The following is a 20599-nucleotide window of genomic DNA, read 5'->3' on the forward strand; positions in this document are numbered from 1 at the left end:
CAGAACTATGTGGGACACTGGGTTGAAGGAACTTGTAGTTTTCATTAAGCAAATATTCAACAGTTCAGCGCAGACATGTGGTTATCAACTGTAATGATCATCGATTGCACGTGTTCTTTCCGGCTTCGACCACTAAGGTACAGCATAAGGCTCAGACAGAGACAGATACACTTTTTATGCCCACAATGTTAGGTAAGGTACACTCAGACCGCATGAGAGAGCAATGTACACAACGATGAGAGGGATAGAGACAGTCTGAAAGTATGCCTTATCTACTTTAAAGAAGTAGTAAAATGATTTCGTCAGACAGCTCTGCAGAATACTTAGGCAGGCTGGCTAAATAGGATGAATAAAGACCACACAGTATGGGGAGCACAAAGATAACATTAGATTGGCTGGCTGGCTGGCTGGCTGCTACTGCCTGCTCAGTGATGAGGCGATGGCTTTAAGAAATGAAAAATAGTTTTTATTTGATAACTTTATTAAGTAATGTACACAACTGAAATGTTTGGTAATTTCCTATTTTTCTCTTGATGTCTACCCAATGTGGACAGAGACAATGGAATATTTCCACTGTTTTTGGCTTTGTAATTTCGTTAAAAAAGCTAAAATAATTTTAATATCACTTCATAATGCATTTAATGTAAAACATTTTTTACCGAAATCGAAAACTTTATTTTGTACTAAGGGCCGACTTCAAAAAGCTCACCACTATGTACTGTGGTATACAACTGGCATGTTGTTGTACTGTGGTTGTATTGTGGTATAAAAGTAGCATGTTGTTGTACTGTGGTTGTATTGTGGTATAAAAGTAGCATGTTGTTGTATTGTGGTATAAAAGTAGCATGTTGTTGTGGTATAAAAGTAGCATGTTGTTGTACTGTGGCAGTTGCTAATCATCAACACAACTTAAATAGGCCAATTGATTCTATTTGGGTAAATGAGCACAGTCATTCAGATTCCCATGTAAAATAGCCTTTTAAGTGACTAAAATATCACCCAAAATATTTTGAGGATAGAAATCCTACATTTAAAAAAAATAACTAACAGAAAGTTTGAAAAGTCTGGCTGAGTGGGCCAGCTTATATTCATGAGCACGCCTTGACTGACCGCTCTTTAAAAAGGTCTATGTTAAGAAACTTGGATGCAGTAAAGTCATCTCAAGCTAATTTGGTGATACACAAAGCAACTCAAACAGCAAGGAAATGGCATCAATGATGTCATTTCTTTTTTATACATACTCTTGTGATGCGGTTCACAGCAGCACTGAGGGATGTGTTGAAATGACAACTGCGTCAGAGTTTTGAACGACACTTTCCCTCCCTTTTGTTCCATGCTGGCTGAAGTCCTAGCTAGCCAATAACTAGCTAACACCAGACACAGATGAAGTCCTAGCTAGCCAATAACTAGCTAGCACCAGACACAGATGAAGACCTAGCTAGCCAATAACTAGCTAACACCAGACACAGATGAAGTCCTAGCTAGCCAATAACTAGCTAACACCAGACACAGATGAAGACCTAGCTAGCCAATAACTAGCTAACACCAGACACAGATGAAGACCTAGCTAGCCAGTAACTAGCTAACACCAGACACAGATGAAAGGGGAAACATATGTGTGTTTGCCAGAGATAAATAGTGTAAACTTTTAATTATATTTGCTGACACCCTACAGTCAAATTTCGGCACCCGTCAAGTAGCTATCTAGCTATATAAATCACGCCCCTCTGCAAACAAGCCTTCTCAGATGTTGGTTACAAGGCGGTACTTATTTAAATTGGGTCAGATAATATCATGTTACCAATAATTTCTTAATCTGAGTTAGGGTGACATCACCCTATTTCTTTAGTAATCCCGCCTCCTGAATTCAAGTGTTTGACATGGGAGAAGGGACCAATAACTTCTATGATTAAACTTGATCAATGCAGAAACAGGTCATTTAAATCCTTATACAAACTTCTTGCCACTAACATAATGTTTTATGCCCCATTTCACACACACTCTCTCACACTCACTCACTCACTCACTCACTCACTCACCCACTCTTTCTCACACACACACAGAGCTCGGTCACAGGTTCAGGAATGGTTAAATCACAACATTCACTTAAAATGAACCTTACAAATAGCAGTGTTGTGTGATCTGGAAAGCCATAGTCAGTCAATAAATTATATAATAATACTCGTAGGAAAGGTTTTCATCTTTAGCTCACAATCTGTGGATACAAATGTATGTAAAACAGCACAGTTGAAATATGGCACCAAACGAGATGGGTCTCTGGTGATGGGCTGAGGGTGGTCTCTGGTGATGGGCTGAGGGTGGTCTCTGGTGATGGGCTGAGGGTGGTCTCTGGTGATGGGCTGAGGGTGGTCTCTGGTGATGGGCTGAGGGTGGTCTCTGGTGATGGGCTGAGGGTGGTCTCTGGTGATGGGCTGAGGGTGGTCTCTGGTGATGGGCTGAGGGTGGTCTCTGGTGATGGGCTGAGGGTGGTCTCTGGTGATGGGCTGAGGGTGGGATTAAAGAGTTTATATTCAGTCATGTATTATTATGTGATTTCTTTATATAAAATCATCATAAAAGTATGAAAGTATGTATGGAATATGTAAAATGTATACACAACCATTCCAAAGTTTGGAGTCACTTAGAAATTCCCTTGTTTTTGAAAGAAAATCACTTTTTTTTTTGTTCAATAAAATAACATCAAATTGATCAGAACTACATTGTAGACATTGTTAATGTTGTATGTGACTACTGTAACTGGAAACGGCTGATTTTTAAAAATAAAATAAAAAAATGGAATATCTAAATAGGTGTACAGAGGCCCATTATCAGCAACCATCACTCCAGTGTTCCAATGGCACCTTGTGTTAGCTAATCCAAGTTTATCATTTTAAAAGGCTAATTGATCATAGAAAACCCTTTTGCAATTATGTTAGCACAGCTGAAAACTGTTGTGCTGGTTTTAAAGAAGCAATACAACTGGCCTTCTGTAGACTAGTTGAGTATCTGGAGCATCAGCATTTGTGGGTTCGATTACAGGCTCAAAATGGCTAGAAACAATTTAAGCCTGTAATCGAACCCACTTTGGTTATCATACTTTGATCTGGTTTCAACCAAATTTCATCAAAAACATAATTTTGACTGTTCATGACCTTTAAGTTACCGCTCCCCCTCTCTCTCCGGCTATCTCTCTCTCCGGCTCCCTCTCTCTCGACTTCCGCTCTCGTTTTCTCTCTCTCTCAGCTCTCTCAGTTCTTGGGAAGCTTTGAGCTCTTTCAATTGGACATTGTGAGCATCTCTCGTCTCACTCCACAGAGGAGTGGATTGATATGCTCGCCCAACCCCTCCACATGTTATCTCTCACTGGGGTGGAGGGCACTGCATTCTTAAACAGGCCACTCACTGCCAGGCCAAGAGTAATGACTGACTGGTCTTGAATTTCACAATGTGTGGTTAGAATATTAATCACTTGGTCAATGAATCTCCAAAGGGTGCATTTCAAGTCAAGAGCCATGTGGCACTTCTAGTACCACTCACTTCTTTATACTGTTCCCTTTTCAACTCTGAGTAGTGATATAACACAGCATGGTTGGTTTTCAGACTCAAAACCACGAAAGCTGTTGTCTTGTATAGAATGTGTCTTTATCTGTTCTTCACAAGTTGCTATGGGGCATTGTACTGGTGGGGTGGAAAAAGCCACAACGCCCAGACCTGTTTCCTGCCTTTTTTATTTTTTTATTTAGCTTTTGTATTGAATTTATTTTATATTGCTGCATTCCAAAAGCACAGAATATTAGCCCTTCCTGTTTGGAGTTGTATTTTGTCTCAGACTCTCTGTCTCTATTCCTCTGTCTGTTTCTCTCACTCCGTCTCTCACTCTCTGCAGCTTCCCTGGTATCTAGTTATTGCAGTCAGTGACTGAGGTCTGTGACAGCCATGGTCTGTACAGTAGTTAGCAGACGGGACAGAATTTGCAGCTGTTAGCCTAGGATAGCCTATGTGATGCATGTTGTGTGAGTCATGTGCTAAAGCTTATGTCACACTATTGATTATAGCCACAGAGTTGAGGCATGGGCTGTGTCTGAAATAGAACCCTATTCCCTATAGTGCAATACTATTTAGCAGAGCACTGTGCGGCCCTGGTCAAAAGTAGTGCACTATATAGGGAATAGAGTGCCATTTGGTATTTTTAATTTCGACACAGTCTGGACTGTTTTCTAAATAACCACACTCTGTAATAGGAAGTCTATTCTATACCATTACTGTTCTGTCTGGCTGCAGGAAATGACTTTTCTGCTTTTCCTCTTTCTCTAATAATTTTTTCTTTGCCCTGCAAATATCTATCGTAATTTGCACCAGGCTGTAGGTTTGTTTGGCGTGACCCTCCCCTGACCTCTTGGATGAACCCATGTGTTAAATGAGCACAGCGGGGTGTGATGATGTTGTATGGTACCGATACAAATTGCTGACTGTGGAAGCGACCAGGAAGTGGCTGTGTGGCAGTCACGGGTTGGTTCAGTTGACATGGTGAACCACAGCGTCCTGCCAGGGTTTTGTCCCTTTATTCATCCCGTTGCTATTGTGTATCAAAGCTAGTTTTGTAGGATGTAGCAGTCAGTCATTTGTACTGAAGCTATCATAGTACAGTAATACATTGATTGTTTAATAATACAGTAATAACTATTGATTGTGTTTCATAGTACAGTAATAACTATGGATTGTGTTTCATAGTACAGTAATAACTATGGATTGTGTTTCATAGTACAGTAATAACTATGGATTGTGTTTCATAGTACAGTAATAACTATGGATTGTGTAATTTATTCATGTAAGAGGAACATTTGGTATTTGTTGGCTTGTGATCTCTGTTTCCAGGGCCACATGCTAAAGAGGAAGTCAAAGGTTGAGTAGTTGTGGAATTAGTTTCCTGAGTTTCCCTTGAGTAGGCCTGATAAACCAGGTTGGAACCAGGTCAGTTACTATGCGCTTGCTCATTTCTTCCCCCTGTTGGACATACCTAGGCTCTGCCACAGGGCAGCCCTTTGCTGCTGGAGGAAGTAGCCTCTAGGTATCAGCATGCTTCAGTTGGGCTGGAACTTGGCTAGGCCAACCAAACGAGTGTGCTCGTATACACCCTTAAAATACCTTTGCTTGAAACACGAGAATAGTACTGTTTGTCCATTTTGGGATGCTGTAGCCAGTATACATTTACTCAAAATAATCAGAATTAATCAAATATAACAAGAAATCTCTCATTAATTTTGGCGTTTTTACATCTAAGATTTGGTGCAGTATTTCTCAATGAAAAAACTGTGCATGAAAACAAATCGGGCTTGTGTGCCCGGACAGCAGAAGTCCAAAACGAACAAAAACGTCACAAAATGTCGTCATAATATATGCAAAAATTCTTCTGAACTGTTTCTGGTGGGAAGCATGCGGACACCTAAACTGATCTTAGGTCAGTTTTGTGTTTGACCTCAATGTGTAGGAGTCAGATCAGGGCACTGTAAGGTATTCCTCAAACGACCTTTGAACTTCCCTAACGCATAGCCTACGATTCAAACAGAGAGCCTGAGGTCAGGAAAACGAGTCTGAGTACCAGTCTGTTTAGCTATCATTCCACTCCTGGCCATTCCTGTCATATTAAACAACTTTGGCATGACAAGGAGAACAAGGAGTGGAATGTGTGCTAAAGAGACTGGTACAGAAAAGCTGCTGTTTGTATTGTGGTTTGGTAAAGTTTGTGTATTTTGGCTCTGTGAAGTTTGTTGTGTATGTCTCAGTGAAGTTAATATTTCTAAGGAAGGAGGTGAAGAGTAACAATCTAGTCTCAGTTCCAGTTTCTGTAGAACTAGGACAAGGAGGGATGTGGAACTCAACTCGAGATGAGCTCAACAGTTGAAGAGAAGCAACCTCTGGGAAGGGGCCAGAGGACTTAGGCAGGCTTGACAATACCAGTAATAGGAACAGACTGAGTTCCTGCCTAGCAACAGAGAACGAATGTTTATCTTGGACATGCAAGGAGGTGACTGCCTAGTCAGAAGGTATAAATATGTGCTTGTATGTTGTGCTTGCAGCTGAGGCACCCAGTGGGTTGAATAAACTTGGTTTGGGTTTTTACTTAGGTTCTGAACAAACAAACACTAGCCAAACTTCAGACAGTTTTACACATGTCCATGGCATATGAATTATTGAGTGGTGGGTGGTGTATGCATTTTGTTTAACCCACTGTTGCAACTGGACACCAATCCAGAGTAGTGATGGTTACTGCCACACAAACACACAGAATAGTGGTCTATAGTCAGTACTGTCACAATCTACACAGTCTCTGACTGTTGAAGACCCATCTTCAACCTGCTCCATTAATGTTATTCAGGACATTCTGAGTTGTATAGGGATTGTAGAACTGTTCCAGGGAGCATAGAACCATATAGAGACCGTTGAAACCGTTTTAGGTAGCATAAAACCACATAGGGACCACAGAGAGCATAGAACCGTACATGGATTGTTAGAACCATTGTAGGGACCATAGAAACGTATAGGGAGCATTGTAGAACCTAAACACTATGGCCAGGATGACTATGGTGGACCAGTCGAGGCTGTTGGCGATGCAGACCTTGAGGAGGCTCATAGTGGAGAAGGCCAGGGCAGTAAAGCATGAAGGAAACACTTTCATCCTCGACCGGTTTTTCAGTTGACTAGGCTAATCATCTCTTCTTTTTTCCCCTCAGGGTGAAAAAAACAATGGATTTGATGTTCTCTACCACAACATGAAGCATGGTCAAATCTCCTCCAAGGAACTTACAGAGTTCATCAGAGAAAGGTAAGTTGTTGGTAGCCTGGTTCTGGATCTGTTTGTGCTGTGTCATGTGCTAACTATTATGTTTGTAACCAGGCAATGCCATTTGGTGTTTCCTTAGTTAAACCTCCACTCACCCTTGTTTTGAGGGTTCCGTTTAACCCAACGCTGTTCTCATCATAGAGGTGAATTCGAGACTTACTTTAAAAGTTACTCAACACCAATTTTTCTGGTTAACCTAAAAGTTGACCTTCCATTAAAGGTCATGCACAGTCAAATTGGGTCAGGTGTGGAGGATGCCAGCTGATGGTACAATCGATAAAGTGACACATGCTGGCTCATTGGTAAAGCCCAATGTGAAAATGCCTTGCTTCCCCTTCTGTCAAACCACCACACTTCACAGTAGAGATGGTATTGGCCAGGTAAAGACCAGTGCCTGGTTTCCACCAGTCGTGACCCTTGACATTCAGGCCAAAGAGTTCAATCTTGGTTTCATCAGACCAGAGAATCTTGTTTCTCATGGTCTGAGAGTACTTTAGGTGCCTTTTGGCAAACTCCAAACGGGCTGTCATGTGCCTTTTACTGTGGAGTGGCTTCCGTCTGGCCACTCTACCATAAAGGTCTGATTGGTGGAGTGCTGCAGAGATGGTTGTCTTCTGGAAGATTCTCCCATCTACACAGAGGAACTCTGGACCTCTGTCCGAGTGACTGTCGAGTTGTTGGTCACCTCCCTGATCAAGGCCCTTCTCCCCCGATTGCTCAGAGTGGCCAGTGCTAGGAAGAGTCTTGGTGGTTCCAGACTTCCATTTAGGAATGATGGAGGTCACTTTGTCCTTGGGGACTTCAATGCTGCATAAATGTTTTGGTAACCTTTTGACACAATCCTGTCTATGGAGCTCTATGGAGAATTCCTTTGATCTCATGGCTTGGTTTTTGCCGTGACATGCATTGTCAACTGTGGGACCTTATATAGACAGGTGTGTTGCTTTCCAAATCATGTCCAATCAATTTAATTTTACCACAGGTAGACTCCAATGAAGTTGTAGAAACATCTCAAGGATGATCAATGGAAACAGGATGCACCTGAGCTCAATGTCTAGTCTCATAGCAAAGGGTGTGAATACTTATGTTAGTAAGGTATTTCTGTTTATTTTCTACACTTTTTGTTGCTTTGTCTTTATGGGGTTTTGAATGTAGATTGAGGCATTTTTTAAAATGTTATTTCACAATTTTAGAGTAAGGTTGTAATGTAGCTAATGTGAAGGTCTGAATACTTTCCAAATTCACTCCACAGTATAAAGGGAATCCTTATTTGCCTACCAATCAATGGTCTCCCACGGCATAGGGGTTGGCTCACTGTCTTCCATGCCGATAAGTGTTGCCAATTTAGTCACCTTGTCGCTATATTAAGAACGTTTTCAGACCGCTCCAGTTACTTTTATTGTTTAGTGACAAATTCTACTTTTCAGGCTGCCTTTGGGGAGTTTTGCCACCTAAAGTTTCTGTGATTTTAATAGCATTTAGCAACTTTTCCCACTCAATTCTGCTGCAAATGAGAGTGGGAGTGGGAGAAGTCACAGCAACGGCGCACACACAGGCAGAGAAGCACAAGTTGAGGGGTGTAAGGCGGATGAGGGGGCGAAAATGCTATATATCTCTCTGTGTTTTGAGGATACAGTATCTGGTCTGTAACTGATTGATTGATCTGTTTTGCTCTTCTCAGCTGTATAACTTAGCAAGCTAGTTACAGTAGCACTCACAGCTAGAATTGAAGATAGCTAAGCTAACTAGCACTCCCAGCACACCCAGATTTGAAGACAGGAAGGCTACATCCAGACATAGTATGTGCTTATCAAATCACCAGTTGGCAACCCATCCCTTATGGGATTAATTAACACATAACAAACATTACAATAATTCACTATGATAATTGAGTGTTAAAATTCTGAATCATGATGTTAAATTTGATACATTTGTCAATCTCTTTTTTTTTTTTTATGATTTCTTTTTTAACCTTTATTTAACTAGGCAAGTAAGTTAAGAACAAATTCGTATTTACAATGACGTCCTACCAAGAGACAAAAGGCCTCCTGCGGGGATGGGGGCTCTCCAGCCATAGACCGGGAATCAGGTTCATGCTGAACGGCCTACAAGTAAACACAGGAGTATGTGACGGGGCAATTATGAGCGTGTCAATCAGAGATCATTATAATATGGCACATTTAACATGCTGATAGAAATGAGGTAAAACTGATGAGTTTCCCTGCATTAAAGTCCCCGGCCACTAGGAGCGCCCCCTCTGGATGAGCGTTTTCCTGTTTGCTTATGGCGGAATAAAGCTCATTGAGTGCGGTCTGCGGTGGTACAAAAAATATAGATGTAAACTCTCTTGGTCAATAGTGCGGTCTACAGCTTATTATGAGAGACACTACCTCAGGTGAGGTAAAACCTTGAGACTTCCTTAGATTTCGTGCGCCAGCTGTTTACAAATATGCATATGCCACCGCCCCTTGTCTTACCAGAGGCCACTGTTCTATCCTGCCGAAAAATCTTAAAACCAGCCAGCTGTATGTTAATCATGTCGTTGTTCAGCCACGACTCATAGAAACATAAGATACAGTTTTTAAATGTCCCGTTGGTAGGATATACATGCTCGTAGTTCATCTATTTTATTATCGAGTGATTGTACGTTGTCTAATAGGACCGATGGTAAAAGTAGATTACCCACTCGGCGACGGATCCTTACAAGGCACCTGGACCCTCGTCCACGATATCGCTGTCTTTTCCTCCTGCAAATGATGGGGTTGAGGGCCTTGTCAGGTGTCTGGAGCAAATCCTTCCCGTCTGACTCGTTGAAGAAGAATTCCTCCAGTACGGGGTGAGTTATCGCTGCCCTGATATCAAGAAGCAATGTTTGGTCATAAGACCAGAGAGAGACATTATATACAAAATAAGTTACAAATAACACAAAAAAACATGCACAATTGATTATGGGATCGTAAAACGGCAGCCATCTCCTTCGGCGCAATTATTATACCAGGAGCCAACAGTTTGATTAATCCAACCTAAGGAAATCCTGTCCTCTTTCAGCCCTCCTTAACAGAGAGAATTAACTGTGGAACGAGCATGTGGTGTAGCCTACTCTCCCAGGCTTAGGCCTGATTAGCACACCTGAACACTCCATAGACTGTAAAACTCCTTGGCAGTAGACTGCATACCTGTAGCCTCTCAGCCATAATAAGGAGCTTAATCATACCTCCTTTAGAATTCCTCTCACGCCTTGATGTCTTTCATTGTGTTTGAGGTCTATTTTTGTAACCTCGTCTGCTCAAGGTCTCCTGTTGGAATTCAGGATGGGCTGGCCCACACAAAAATGTGCTCATCACTCAAACAGACACTGCATTTACCACACTATGCTTTGCCACAGACTGTAAATATTAGGCTACCACACAAACAGTAACGTTTCCACAGCTTGCAGTTTGCTTTGACACTGTGGGTAAGGAAGCTCCTGTTAGTGGAGGCGTAGACTTGTCCTATAGCGTATTTTTTTCCAGTCTGTGGTGTAGATGGGTCACAGGTAGCTTACTAGCTTACATCTCAGGGTTAGGCCTATATCGTTACTGTTCGCTGTAACTGACACTCAACTTGCACACCTACCTACCCATCAGAGGCGCAGCGGTCTAACGCACTGCATCTCAGTGCTAGAGGCGTCACTACAGACCTGGTTCGATTCCAGGCTGTATCACAACAGGCCGTGATTGGGAGTCCCATAGGGCAGTGCACCATTGGCCTAGCGGTTGCCGGGGTTGGCCATCATTGTAATTAATAATTTGTTCTTAACTAACTTGCCAAGTTAAATAAATGTTCAATAAAATGTAAAAAATCTGAATCTCTGTTCCCATGGTTTTCTGTGTCCCTTTTGAGGAAGTCTCTCATACCGCAGAAACGTTGCATTGTGGCTCCCTCTGGTGGCCAGAAACGGACCATGCACCTACAGTACTGTACCATGTGTTTTATATAGGCCTAATGTAACACACAGCCAATATTCGTCCTGCAGGCAGTTGTTCACTAGCATCTATATAAGTCAAATAGAAATAGATTTGAGCTGCGTTTCGTCTGTAACGTTGAATCTGTGAGTGTTTTGAGTGTGAAGCGGAGCAGGCAGGTCTGTGTTAGTTAGGAGAGGAGAGCTGTCTCGGCCCAGAGTGTATTTACACACTTGGAGAGCTTTTACTCTCTGGAGTTATGGCTGTGTGTGTGTGTGTGTGTGTGTTCAGGGGGAGAAGCCTATTGGCCGAATGAACCACGTCACCTGTTCAGAAATGTGCATATACCAATGCGAATCCTTATTTGCCTTTAGTTGTGGTTTTGGGAACTGGACGATGTAATTTTCCTGTGATGAGGGTGTTACAAATGATGATGACAAACCATGGTAACTTGCCATGGTAACCTGTCAAGAAGAACTTATACAAACCTTTGGTAGAGTTCCGCTGCATCTACACTGATATCAGTTAGTAAAGTGAGCTAGAACCCATGTGTACATGTAAGTTACACTGATAGAACCCATGTGTACATGTAAGTTACACTGATAGAACCCATGTGTACATGTAAGTTACACTGATAGAACCCATGTGTACATGTAAGTTACACTGATAGAACCCATGTGTACATGTAAGTTACACTGATATCAGTTAGTAAAGTGAGATAGAACCCATGTGTACATGTAAGTTACACTGATATCAGTTAGTAAAGTGAGATAGAACCCATGTGTACATGTAAGTTACACTGATAGAACCCATGTGTACATGTAAGTTACACTGATAGAACCCATGTGTACATGTAAGTTACACTGATAGAACCCATGTGTACATGTAAGTTACACTGATAGAACCCATGTGTACATGTAAGTTACACTGATAGAACCCATGTGTACATGTAAGTTACACTGATAGAACCCATGTGTACATGTAAGTTACACTGATAGAACCCATGTGTACATGTAAGTTACACTGATATCAGTTAGTAAAGTGAGATTGTGCGTTCATTCTGTATTTGATTGTGCTTGTGCCTCCCTGTGAATGCGTGAGTGTGTGTGCTTGCCCCTGGTTGTCCCTGCCTGACCCTCCTGTGGTGACCTGACTGCAGTGGGAGGTTAAGTAAATCATATGCATTATTCAGGCCTCCACTAAAACAGTGTTTTAAGATTTTACTTCTGTCACTTCCATGCAGGAGAATGTGGGGATGACGAGGGATGGGATGGCGAGGGATGACGAGTGATGGGATGGCGAGGGATGACGAGTGATGGGATGGCGAGGGATGACGAGTGATGGGATGACGAGGGATGACGAGTGATGGGATGACGAGGGATGGGATGACGAGGGATGGGATGACGGGGGATGGGATGACGAGGGATGGGATGACGAGGGATGGGATGACGAGGGATGGGATGACGAGGGATGGGATGACGAGGGATGGGATGACAAGGGATGGGAAGGAATCTCTTCTCTGTGCTTCGACATTACACTAAATGGGAGACCTTGATGAACAGAGCTCTCCACTTGGTTGGGCTTTGCTTTGACTAATACTCAAACGTTTATGTTCCAAGTGTTTGTGAGTGTTCAGTGGGTGTGGAGTTGTCTTGGGCCTTGACTTACATGTATAGTACTTGTTGTAAACACTCAATGGAACCCCTTCCAACCGGTAGATGATTTGAGGGTTTTAGTGCTGTGTTGATGGATTTATTATGGTTGACCTGATTCACTAGAGGAAAGTTGAATCACAAATGTCCCTCGTCAAAAGTAGTGTGCTATATAGAGAATAGGGTGTCATTTGGAATGCATAATGAATGAGGTTACTGATTCAATAGGTAAAAATTATTAAGGTAATGACGTTCTGTGCTTTGACCCTCTAGGGCTACCATAGAAGAGGTCTATGCCAGGTCAATGACCAAACTTGCCAAGTCAGCTGGCAACTTCTCTCAGCTCGGGTAAGACACACACACACACACACACACACACGCTCGTGCGTCAGGTGAAAAGAGAAGTTTGTGTCCCATATCAACCCTCCCTATTTAATGATAAGACCAGTCTTCACAGAATGAATGATCTACTGATCTCCAGTTAATAAAGTCTGTGCTGCAGGACGTTTGCCCCGGTGTGGGATGTGTTTAAGACGTCCACAGAGAAGCTGGCCAGCTGCCACCTGGAGCTGGTGAGGAAGCTACAGGAGCTTATCAAAGACGTGCAGAAGTACGTGGATGACCAGGCCAAGGCCCACAAAAAGGTGCGGGACGGAGAACCAGACACCACACATCACATTGTTTCCTTATAACAAGCCCCACAAACAGCCCGGCAGGCAGAATCACACAACACAACACGCCACTTTGTTCCTGTAGGCATTACATTTGACATTTGAGTTATTTAGCAGATCCTCTTATCCAGAGCGACTTACAAGAGCCATTAGGGTTAAGTACCTCGCTCAATGGCACATCGACAGATTTTTCACCGTCAGCTCGGGGATTCCAACCAGCGTCATTTTGGTTACTGGCCAAACACTCTTAACCACTAGGTTACCTGCTGCATCAACTAGTCTGTCCTTGCTGGTGTTTGTGCTCTGCCTGTGTAGGCTGCTGCTAGTGATAACCTATATATATACCCTCTGGAGCTCAATAAAGTAGACTTCTTTCAGTCACTGCTATGGGGAAGAGTTTCTGTAGAGTGATTCTACTGATGGATTCTGGAGAGAATGTGTGTGTTCTCTATCCTGCCTGCAGTAACCAGCGGAGCCTCACCTCCTATGGCATGTATGTGTCAGCAGGTCTAACTAACCAAACACTACCTGGGAATTAGAGTTGGGTTTGAGCTTTCAGCATAACAAAAAACGCTTCCACACAACACTGTCTCACTCACTCACACTTACACACACACACACACCTACACACAGCTAAGCTACTTTCTACCATTATAATGATCTTTGCTTCCATTTAGTGGTTTAAATCATGGGCTTTTCATACGAGGACAGTAAAATGAATGTGTTTGTTTCAATGGTTGCTGTCTTCCTCTGTCCTACTCAGACCAAGGAGGAGGTGGCGTCCACACTGGAATCAGTCCAGACCATACAGACCACCGGAGTAGCCTTACAGAAGTCCAAGGAGAATTACAACGCCAAAACTGTGGAGCAGGAGAGACTCCGCAAGGAGGGAGCAACACAGAGAGATGTGGACAAGGTACTGTACACTAGACTAAACTACACTAGGAGAGAGCAACACAGAGAGATGTGGACAAGGTACTGTACACTAGACTAAACTACACTAGGAGAGAGCAACACAGAGAGATGTGGACAAGGTACTGTACACTAGACTAAACTACACTAGGAGAGAGCAACACAGAGAGATGTGGACAAGGTACTGTACACTAGACTAAACTACACTAGGAGAGAGCAACACAGAGAGATGTGAGGTGGGAGATCACAGGTACAGCTGTAGATGACCTATCACTATCCCGTTCTCTATCTCCATATCTTACCACCCATATCACCTGTCTGTCATTACGTAGATGAGTAGTAGTACTTCATGCCAGAATAAATGTATATTTTTTCCTCAATCTGTTTCTGAATCACATGGGTGTCTGCTCGGGTGAGATCTGGTGCTCCATAGAGGACTGTGTGACTGAGGCTGATGGTGACACGTGAAAACAGATGGCCATTTTCCTGTTGTCTGTCTGTCTCTGATCTCTGCAGGCTGGAGTGAAGGCCAAGAAAGCCACGGAAACCTACAAGGGCTTTGTGGAAAAATATGCCACAGCCAAGTCCGAGTTTGAACAGAAGATGGCTGAAACTGCACAGGTGTGGGTTTGTGTGTTGGTATTCCATCCACTTTCTAGTACCACAGGACAATGTGTTTCTGTGTTGGTATTCCATCCACTTTCTAGTACCACAGGACAATGTGTTTCTGTGTTGGTATTCCATCCACTTTCTAGTACCACAGGACAATGTGTTTCTGTGTTGGTATTCCATCCACTTTCTAGTACCACAGGACAATGTGTTTCTGTGTTGGTATTCCATCCACTTTCTAGTACCACAGGACAATGTGTTTCTGTATTGGTATTCCATCCACTTTCTAGTACCACAGGACAATGTGTTTCTGTGTTGGTATTCCATCCACTTTCTAGTACCACAGGACAATGTGTTTCTGTGTTGGTATTCCATCCACTTTCTAGTACCACAGGACAATGTGTTTCTGTGTTGGAATTCCATCCACTTTCTAGTACCACAGGACAATGTGTTTCTGTGTTGGTATTCCATCCACTTTCTAGTACCACAGGACAATGTGTTTCTGTGTTGGTATTCCATCCACTTTCTAGTACCACAGGACAATGTGTTTCTGTGTTGGTATTCCATCCACTTTCTAGTACCACAGGACAATGTGTTTCTGTGTTGGTATTCCATCCACTTTCTAGTACCACAGGACAATGTGTTTCTGTGTTGGTATTCCATCCACTTTCTAGTACCACAGGACAATGTGTTTCTGTGTTGGTATTCCATCCACTTTCTAGTACCACAGGACAATGTGTTTCTGTGTTGGTATTCCATCCACTTTCTAGTACCACAGGACAATGTGTTTCTAGCTTTGTGTGCATGTTTTAAGGCTCTTGTGTGTGCGTGTTTACTGCTCAGTATTCCATGCTGTGTGTGTTCTGTGCTCGGCATCGTCTCAGCTTGTGTTATTTCCTCACCAACGGAATCATTGTGGAAAACTCTGATTGGAACCATCTGAACGACTGATTAGATAAACTCTAAATGCAAATCAGACAACAGAATTTGACCGTTCGTATCCTGCACTGTAGCGAGCCACACGGACAAACTGGTTTGAGTTAGGATTTTCTGTTTTCCCCCAGAGACAACAGCAGTCTATGGCTCCTCTCAAATTCAGCATATGTGAACATGAGTTTTAAACATGGCACAGGTGCACGTGTCTTCTGTGAAATCACTTGTGTGTGTTTCAAGTTTGTGTATTGGCCTGGCGGTTGGCCGGGCGGTTGGCCTGGGGGTTGGCCTGGCGGTTGGCTGATGTGAATGTTGAGGTTTACGCAAGTGTGCTCGCCTGTGAATGTACTCTGTGTGTCTCGTGTTTGAGTGTGTACACTAGCTGTGGTAGTGTTTGTTGGAGCAATCATGGATGTTTGTGTGTAAGAGATTGCCTATATCCGTGTGTGTGTTTATGCAGTCAGTCACACTCCTCTTCCTCTCTATCCACGCTGTGATTTTCCAGCTTGTGATTATTTATAGTCCTTCTCCTTGGTTTACCCAAAACTCTCCCCAGCCAAGGCCAGCCTTGGATGGGAGTAAACATCATCGTTTAGAGCCCAGACACACACACACAGACCGCTCCAGAGCCCAGAGATGAGCCCTGTTCTGTGTATCTCATGGCTGGCCCACCCTGGATAATTAGCACCTTGTGCTGCAGTGGGATCTGTGTGCTGGTGTGCCTTCGTTTCTAGACCACCCAAATAGAGACGACACACAGGAAGGAAGTGGTTAGGGCACAAAGGAGAAGTTTTTCTCTTTTAGGGAAATGTATACATGTGTTTTTATCAATCCAAGACGGATCTTTCCGCCCAGTGTTTCTCCTACATCGGACACGGTGCACATGTTCTGTTGTACACATTGGACTCTCTGAAATCCTTCCCCATGATAGAGCCCAGAGGTTTCCTGGCCTGACCAGAAACTCTTTGTCCTGGTTCAATAGATGACAGCTTATGTCCAGAGTTGTTCCTGATCAGCTCAGGGAAAACTCCAGGTCCTAAGTCTACTACTGGCATATTTGTTTTGCTCTGGTTAATGTCTCCTCAGGGGAAATGGATTATGTGCTGCATATGTACTCCTGTATGTTTTCTCTCTGTGTTCCAGAAGTTTCAGGACATCGAGGAGAGCCACATCGTCCACATGAAGGATATAATTCAGTCATACACACAGTCTGTTGACGAGACGCACGTTCAGATCGGAGAGGTGAGTCGGCGCACACACACACTGCACGAATGCACACGCAGACGCTCACACACGCACACACACACTGCACGAATGCACACGCAGACGCGCACACACACACACACACACACACACACACACACACTGCACGAATGCACACGCAGACGCTCACACGCACACACACACTGCACGAATGCACACGCAGACGCTCACACGCGCACGCACACACACACACATGGGGTGGGGCGTGTGTCCTGTCCCAGTGCTCAGTGGGTTCACTGTGTGTCAGATGAATTAGTGTAGTCTTTGATCACTCTAATAGTTTCACTGAGAACCAGGAAGCCTTCCATTCAGCCGTTTTATAGCAACCAATTAAAAACTGATCAAAACTCCCTCTCGACCAATCGAAAACACCTTCAACATACAATCAGAGGCACAGCATGCCAACTGACTAGGCATCTCGCTCTGTGTGGATATGTTACTGGACTTTACTATGTTCTGCTGTACATAACTCACTGATCATTACAATGTTCATCTTCCCACTTCCATCATTATATTATCACTTTTTTTTTTTTTTACATCTTCAGTGTATATATAGATATTGTTCTCTCATAGATATTGTTCTGTTACAAATATTCTAGATGTTCTAGATGTTTTACTACATGACAGAATAGACAACGAAAAAGAAACTCTGCTCCACTGTGTGTAGTTGCTGCTGCAGTCCCAGCAGTGTCCACAGGGGGAGCCACAGCCCCACTCTCTGCTCTAAAGCTCCAGTGTTACCATGCATCTGAACAGGAGAAAGACCTCACTGCCTGTCTCTGTCTCAAAGGGTACCCTATTTCCTACAATATGCCCTGGTTTTGACCAGGACCCATAGGGCTCTCTATAGGGAATAGGGTTCCATTTGGGACGCATCCTATGGTTTAGTGTTAGCCTGGCTGGGCTTTAGTAAAATAGAGCCTAAAGGTGGGTGAGTGCTCTCCCAAACAGCTGGCAAAGTGTGCGCAGGAAGCCCACGTAGTGATGAATACCCTTTTAAACCAGGCTGTGTGAGCAAGCGAGCACCATGCCAAGTAGTAGGGAGGGAGGGGTTACACTGCTTCATCAGTTAGACCACAGACATGCAAACTCGGCCCATACACACACACCGTACACCTAATGTACCAGCACTATAGACTAACAAATATACACACTGTCAATGTACTGTACACACTCCGACATTGCACTGTACACACACTGTCACTTAAAATAATCCATATTGTCCAAGCACATCAACACACTTACATCTGTCTATCCATATCAAATCAAATTTGATTTGTCACATGTACTGAATACAACAGGTAGACCTTACAATACAAATAGTCTGGGTAGCCATTTGATTAGCTGTTCAGGAGTCTTATAACTTGGGGGTAGAAGCTGTTTAGAAGCCTTTTGGATCTAGACTTGGCACTCTCGTACCGCTTACCGTGCGTTAGCAGAGAGAACGATCTATGGCTAGGATGGTTGGAGTCTTTGACAATTTTTAGGGCCTTCCTCTGACACCTCCTGGTATAGAGGTCCTGAATGGCAGGAAGCTTGGACCCAGTGATGTACTGGGCCGTACGCACTACCCTCTGTAGTTCCTTGCGGTCAGAGGCCGAGCAGTTCCCATACCAGGCAGTGATGCAACCCGTCAGGATGCTCTCGATGGTGCAGCTGTAAAACCTTTTGAGGATCTGAGGACCCATGCCAAATCTTTTCAGTCTCCTGAGGGAGAATAGGTTTTGTCATGCCCTCTTCACGACTGTCTTGGTGTGCTTGGACCATGTTAGTTTGTTGGTGATGTGGACGCCAAGGAACTTAAAGCTCTCAACCTGCTCCACTACAGCCTCGTCGATGAGAATGGATGCGTGCTCGGTCCTCCTTTTCCTGTAGTCCGCAATCATCTCCTTTGTCTTGATCACGTTGAGGGAGAGGTTGTTCTTGCACCATACTGTCACGTCTCTGACCTCCAACTTATAGGCTGTTTCATCGCTGTCGGTGATCAGGCCTACCACTGTTGGGTCATCAGCAAACTTAATGATGGCGTTGGAGTTGTGCCTGGCCGTGCAGTCACGAGTCAACAGGAAGTACAGGAGGGGACTGAGCACTCACCTCTGAGGGGCCCCAGTGTTGAGGATCAGCGTGAAGGATGTGTTGTTAGCTACCCTTACCACCTGAGGTGTTGTCCCAGGGTCCTTAGCTTAATGATGAGCTTGGAGGGTACTGTGGTGTTGAACGCTGAGCTGTAGTCAATGAATAGCATTCTCACATAGGTGTTCCTTTTGTTCAGGTGGGAAAGGGCAGTGTTGAGTGCAATAGAGATTGCATCATCTGTAATTTAGCTCGTCTGGTAGGCTCGTGTCACTGGGCATCTCTCGGCTGTGCTTCCCTTTGTAGTCTGTAATAGTTTGCACACCCTGCCACATCCGACGAGCGTCGAAGCCGTGTAGTACGATTCGATCTTAGTCCTGTATTGACACTGCCTGTTTGTTTCATCGGGGGACATACCAGGATTTCTTATAAGCTTCTGGGTTAGTCCTGCTCCTTGAAAGCGGCAGTTCTACCCTTTAGCTCAGTGCGAATGTTGCCTGTAATCCATGGCTTCTGGTTTGGGTATGTACGTACAGTCACTGTGGGGAAGACGTCATCGATGCACTTATTGATGAAGCCAGTGACTGATGTGGCGTACTCGTCAATGCCATCGGAAGAATCCCGGACCATGTTCCAGTCTGTGATAGAAAAACAGTCCTGTAGTTTAGCATCTGCTTCGTCTGACCACTTTTTTATAGCCCGAGTCACTGATACTTCCTGCTTTAATTGTTGCTTGTAAGCAGGAATCAGGAGGAGAGAATTATGGTCAGATTTGCCAAATGGAGGGCGAGGAAGAGCTTTGTACATGTCTCTGTGTGCAGTAAAGGTGGTCTAGAATTGTTTTCCCTCTGGTTGCACATTAACATGCTGATAGAAATTAGGTAAAACTGATTTAAGTTTCCCTGCATTAAAGTCCTCAGCCACTAGGAGCGACACCTCTGGATGAGCGTTTTCCTGTTTTTAAAAAAAAAAATATTTCACCTTTATTTAACCAGGTAGGCAAGTTGAGAACAAGTTCTCATTTACAATTGCGACCTGGCCAAGATAAAGCAAAGCAGTTCGACACATACAACGACACAGAGTTACACATGGAGTAAAACAAACATACAGTCAATAATACAGTATAAACAAGTCTATATACAATGATACTATATATAGTATATACAATGTTTGCTTATGGCGGAATACAGCTCATTGAGTGTGGTCTTAGTGCCAGCATCTGACTGTGGTGGTATGTAGACAGCTACGAAAAATACAGATGAAAACTCTCTAGGTAGATAGTGTGGTCTACAGCTTATCATGAGATACTCTACCTCCTGCGAGCAAAACCGTCAAACTGTCTATTCAAACACACACACACACACACATAGATACATTATCCGGCCAGGCAAACACACTGTTTGGCTATTGGGCATTGAAGTGTAGTTTTATGTTAAGCTGGGACTGAGGATGGGCCTGGGGCTGGGTTTAGGTCTGGGTCTAGGACTGGGCCTGGGTCTAGGGTCTAAACAGTGGCTTGGCAGTCTGCATGGCTCTGCCGTTATCTAGTTAGCCTAGCTCTCTTCTCTCTTGTGTTCTTTCTGCTCTAGTCTGGACATGAATGGAAACCACTAAAGACCACAGCATGAGGGAGGAGAGGACATTTAGGGAGAGAGACCTGCGTGGGAGTGAGGGAAGAGAACAGGAGGTATAGAGAGACTG

At 43.7% G+C, this 20599-nt stretch overlaps 1 protein-coding gene across 40 annotated transcripts in view; it reads left to right on the plus strand.

Moving 5' to 3' along the window:
• LOC110523357 (F-BAR domain only protein 2) overlaps positions 1-20599 on the plus strand; it is a 76647-nt gene that overhangs the window by 22003 nt on the left and 34045 nt on the right. For 32 of the 40 annotated variants that reach the window (XM_090234053.1, XM_036976979.2, XM_090234049.1 and 29 more), the window contains exons 2-7: positions 6732-6823; positions 12711-12785; positions 12940-13081; positions 13872-14024; positions 14537-14641; positions 16706-16804. In XM_090234053.1, coding sequence (XP_090090179.1) covers positions 6732-6823; positions 12711-12785; positions 12940-13081; positions 13872-14024; positions 14537-14641; positions 16706-16804 — 666 coding nt within the window. The remainder of the gene's footprint in view (positions 1-6731; positions 6824-12710; positions 12786-12939; positions 13082-13871; positions 14025-14536; positions 14642-16705; positions 16805-20599) is intronic. The other 8 variants (XM_090234048.1, XM_090234051.1, XM_090234040.1 and 5 more) reach the window with 1 other exon arrangement.

Source organism: Oncorhynchus mykiss, chromosome 5 (assembly GCF_057628025.1).
Source record: "Oncorhynchus mykiss isolate SJ-2025 chromosome 5, ASM5762802v1, whole genome shotgun sequence".
Classification (NCBI taxonomy): Eukaryota; Metazoa; Chordata; class Actinopteri; order Salmoniformes; family Salmonidae; genus Oncorhynchus; species Oncorhynchus mykiss.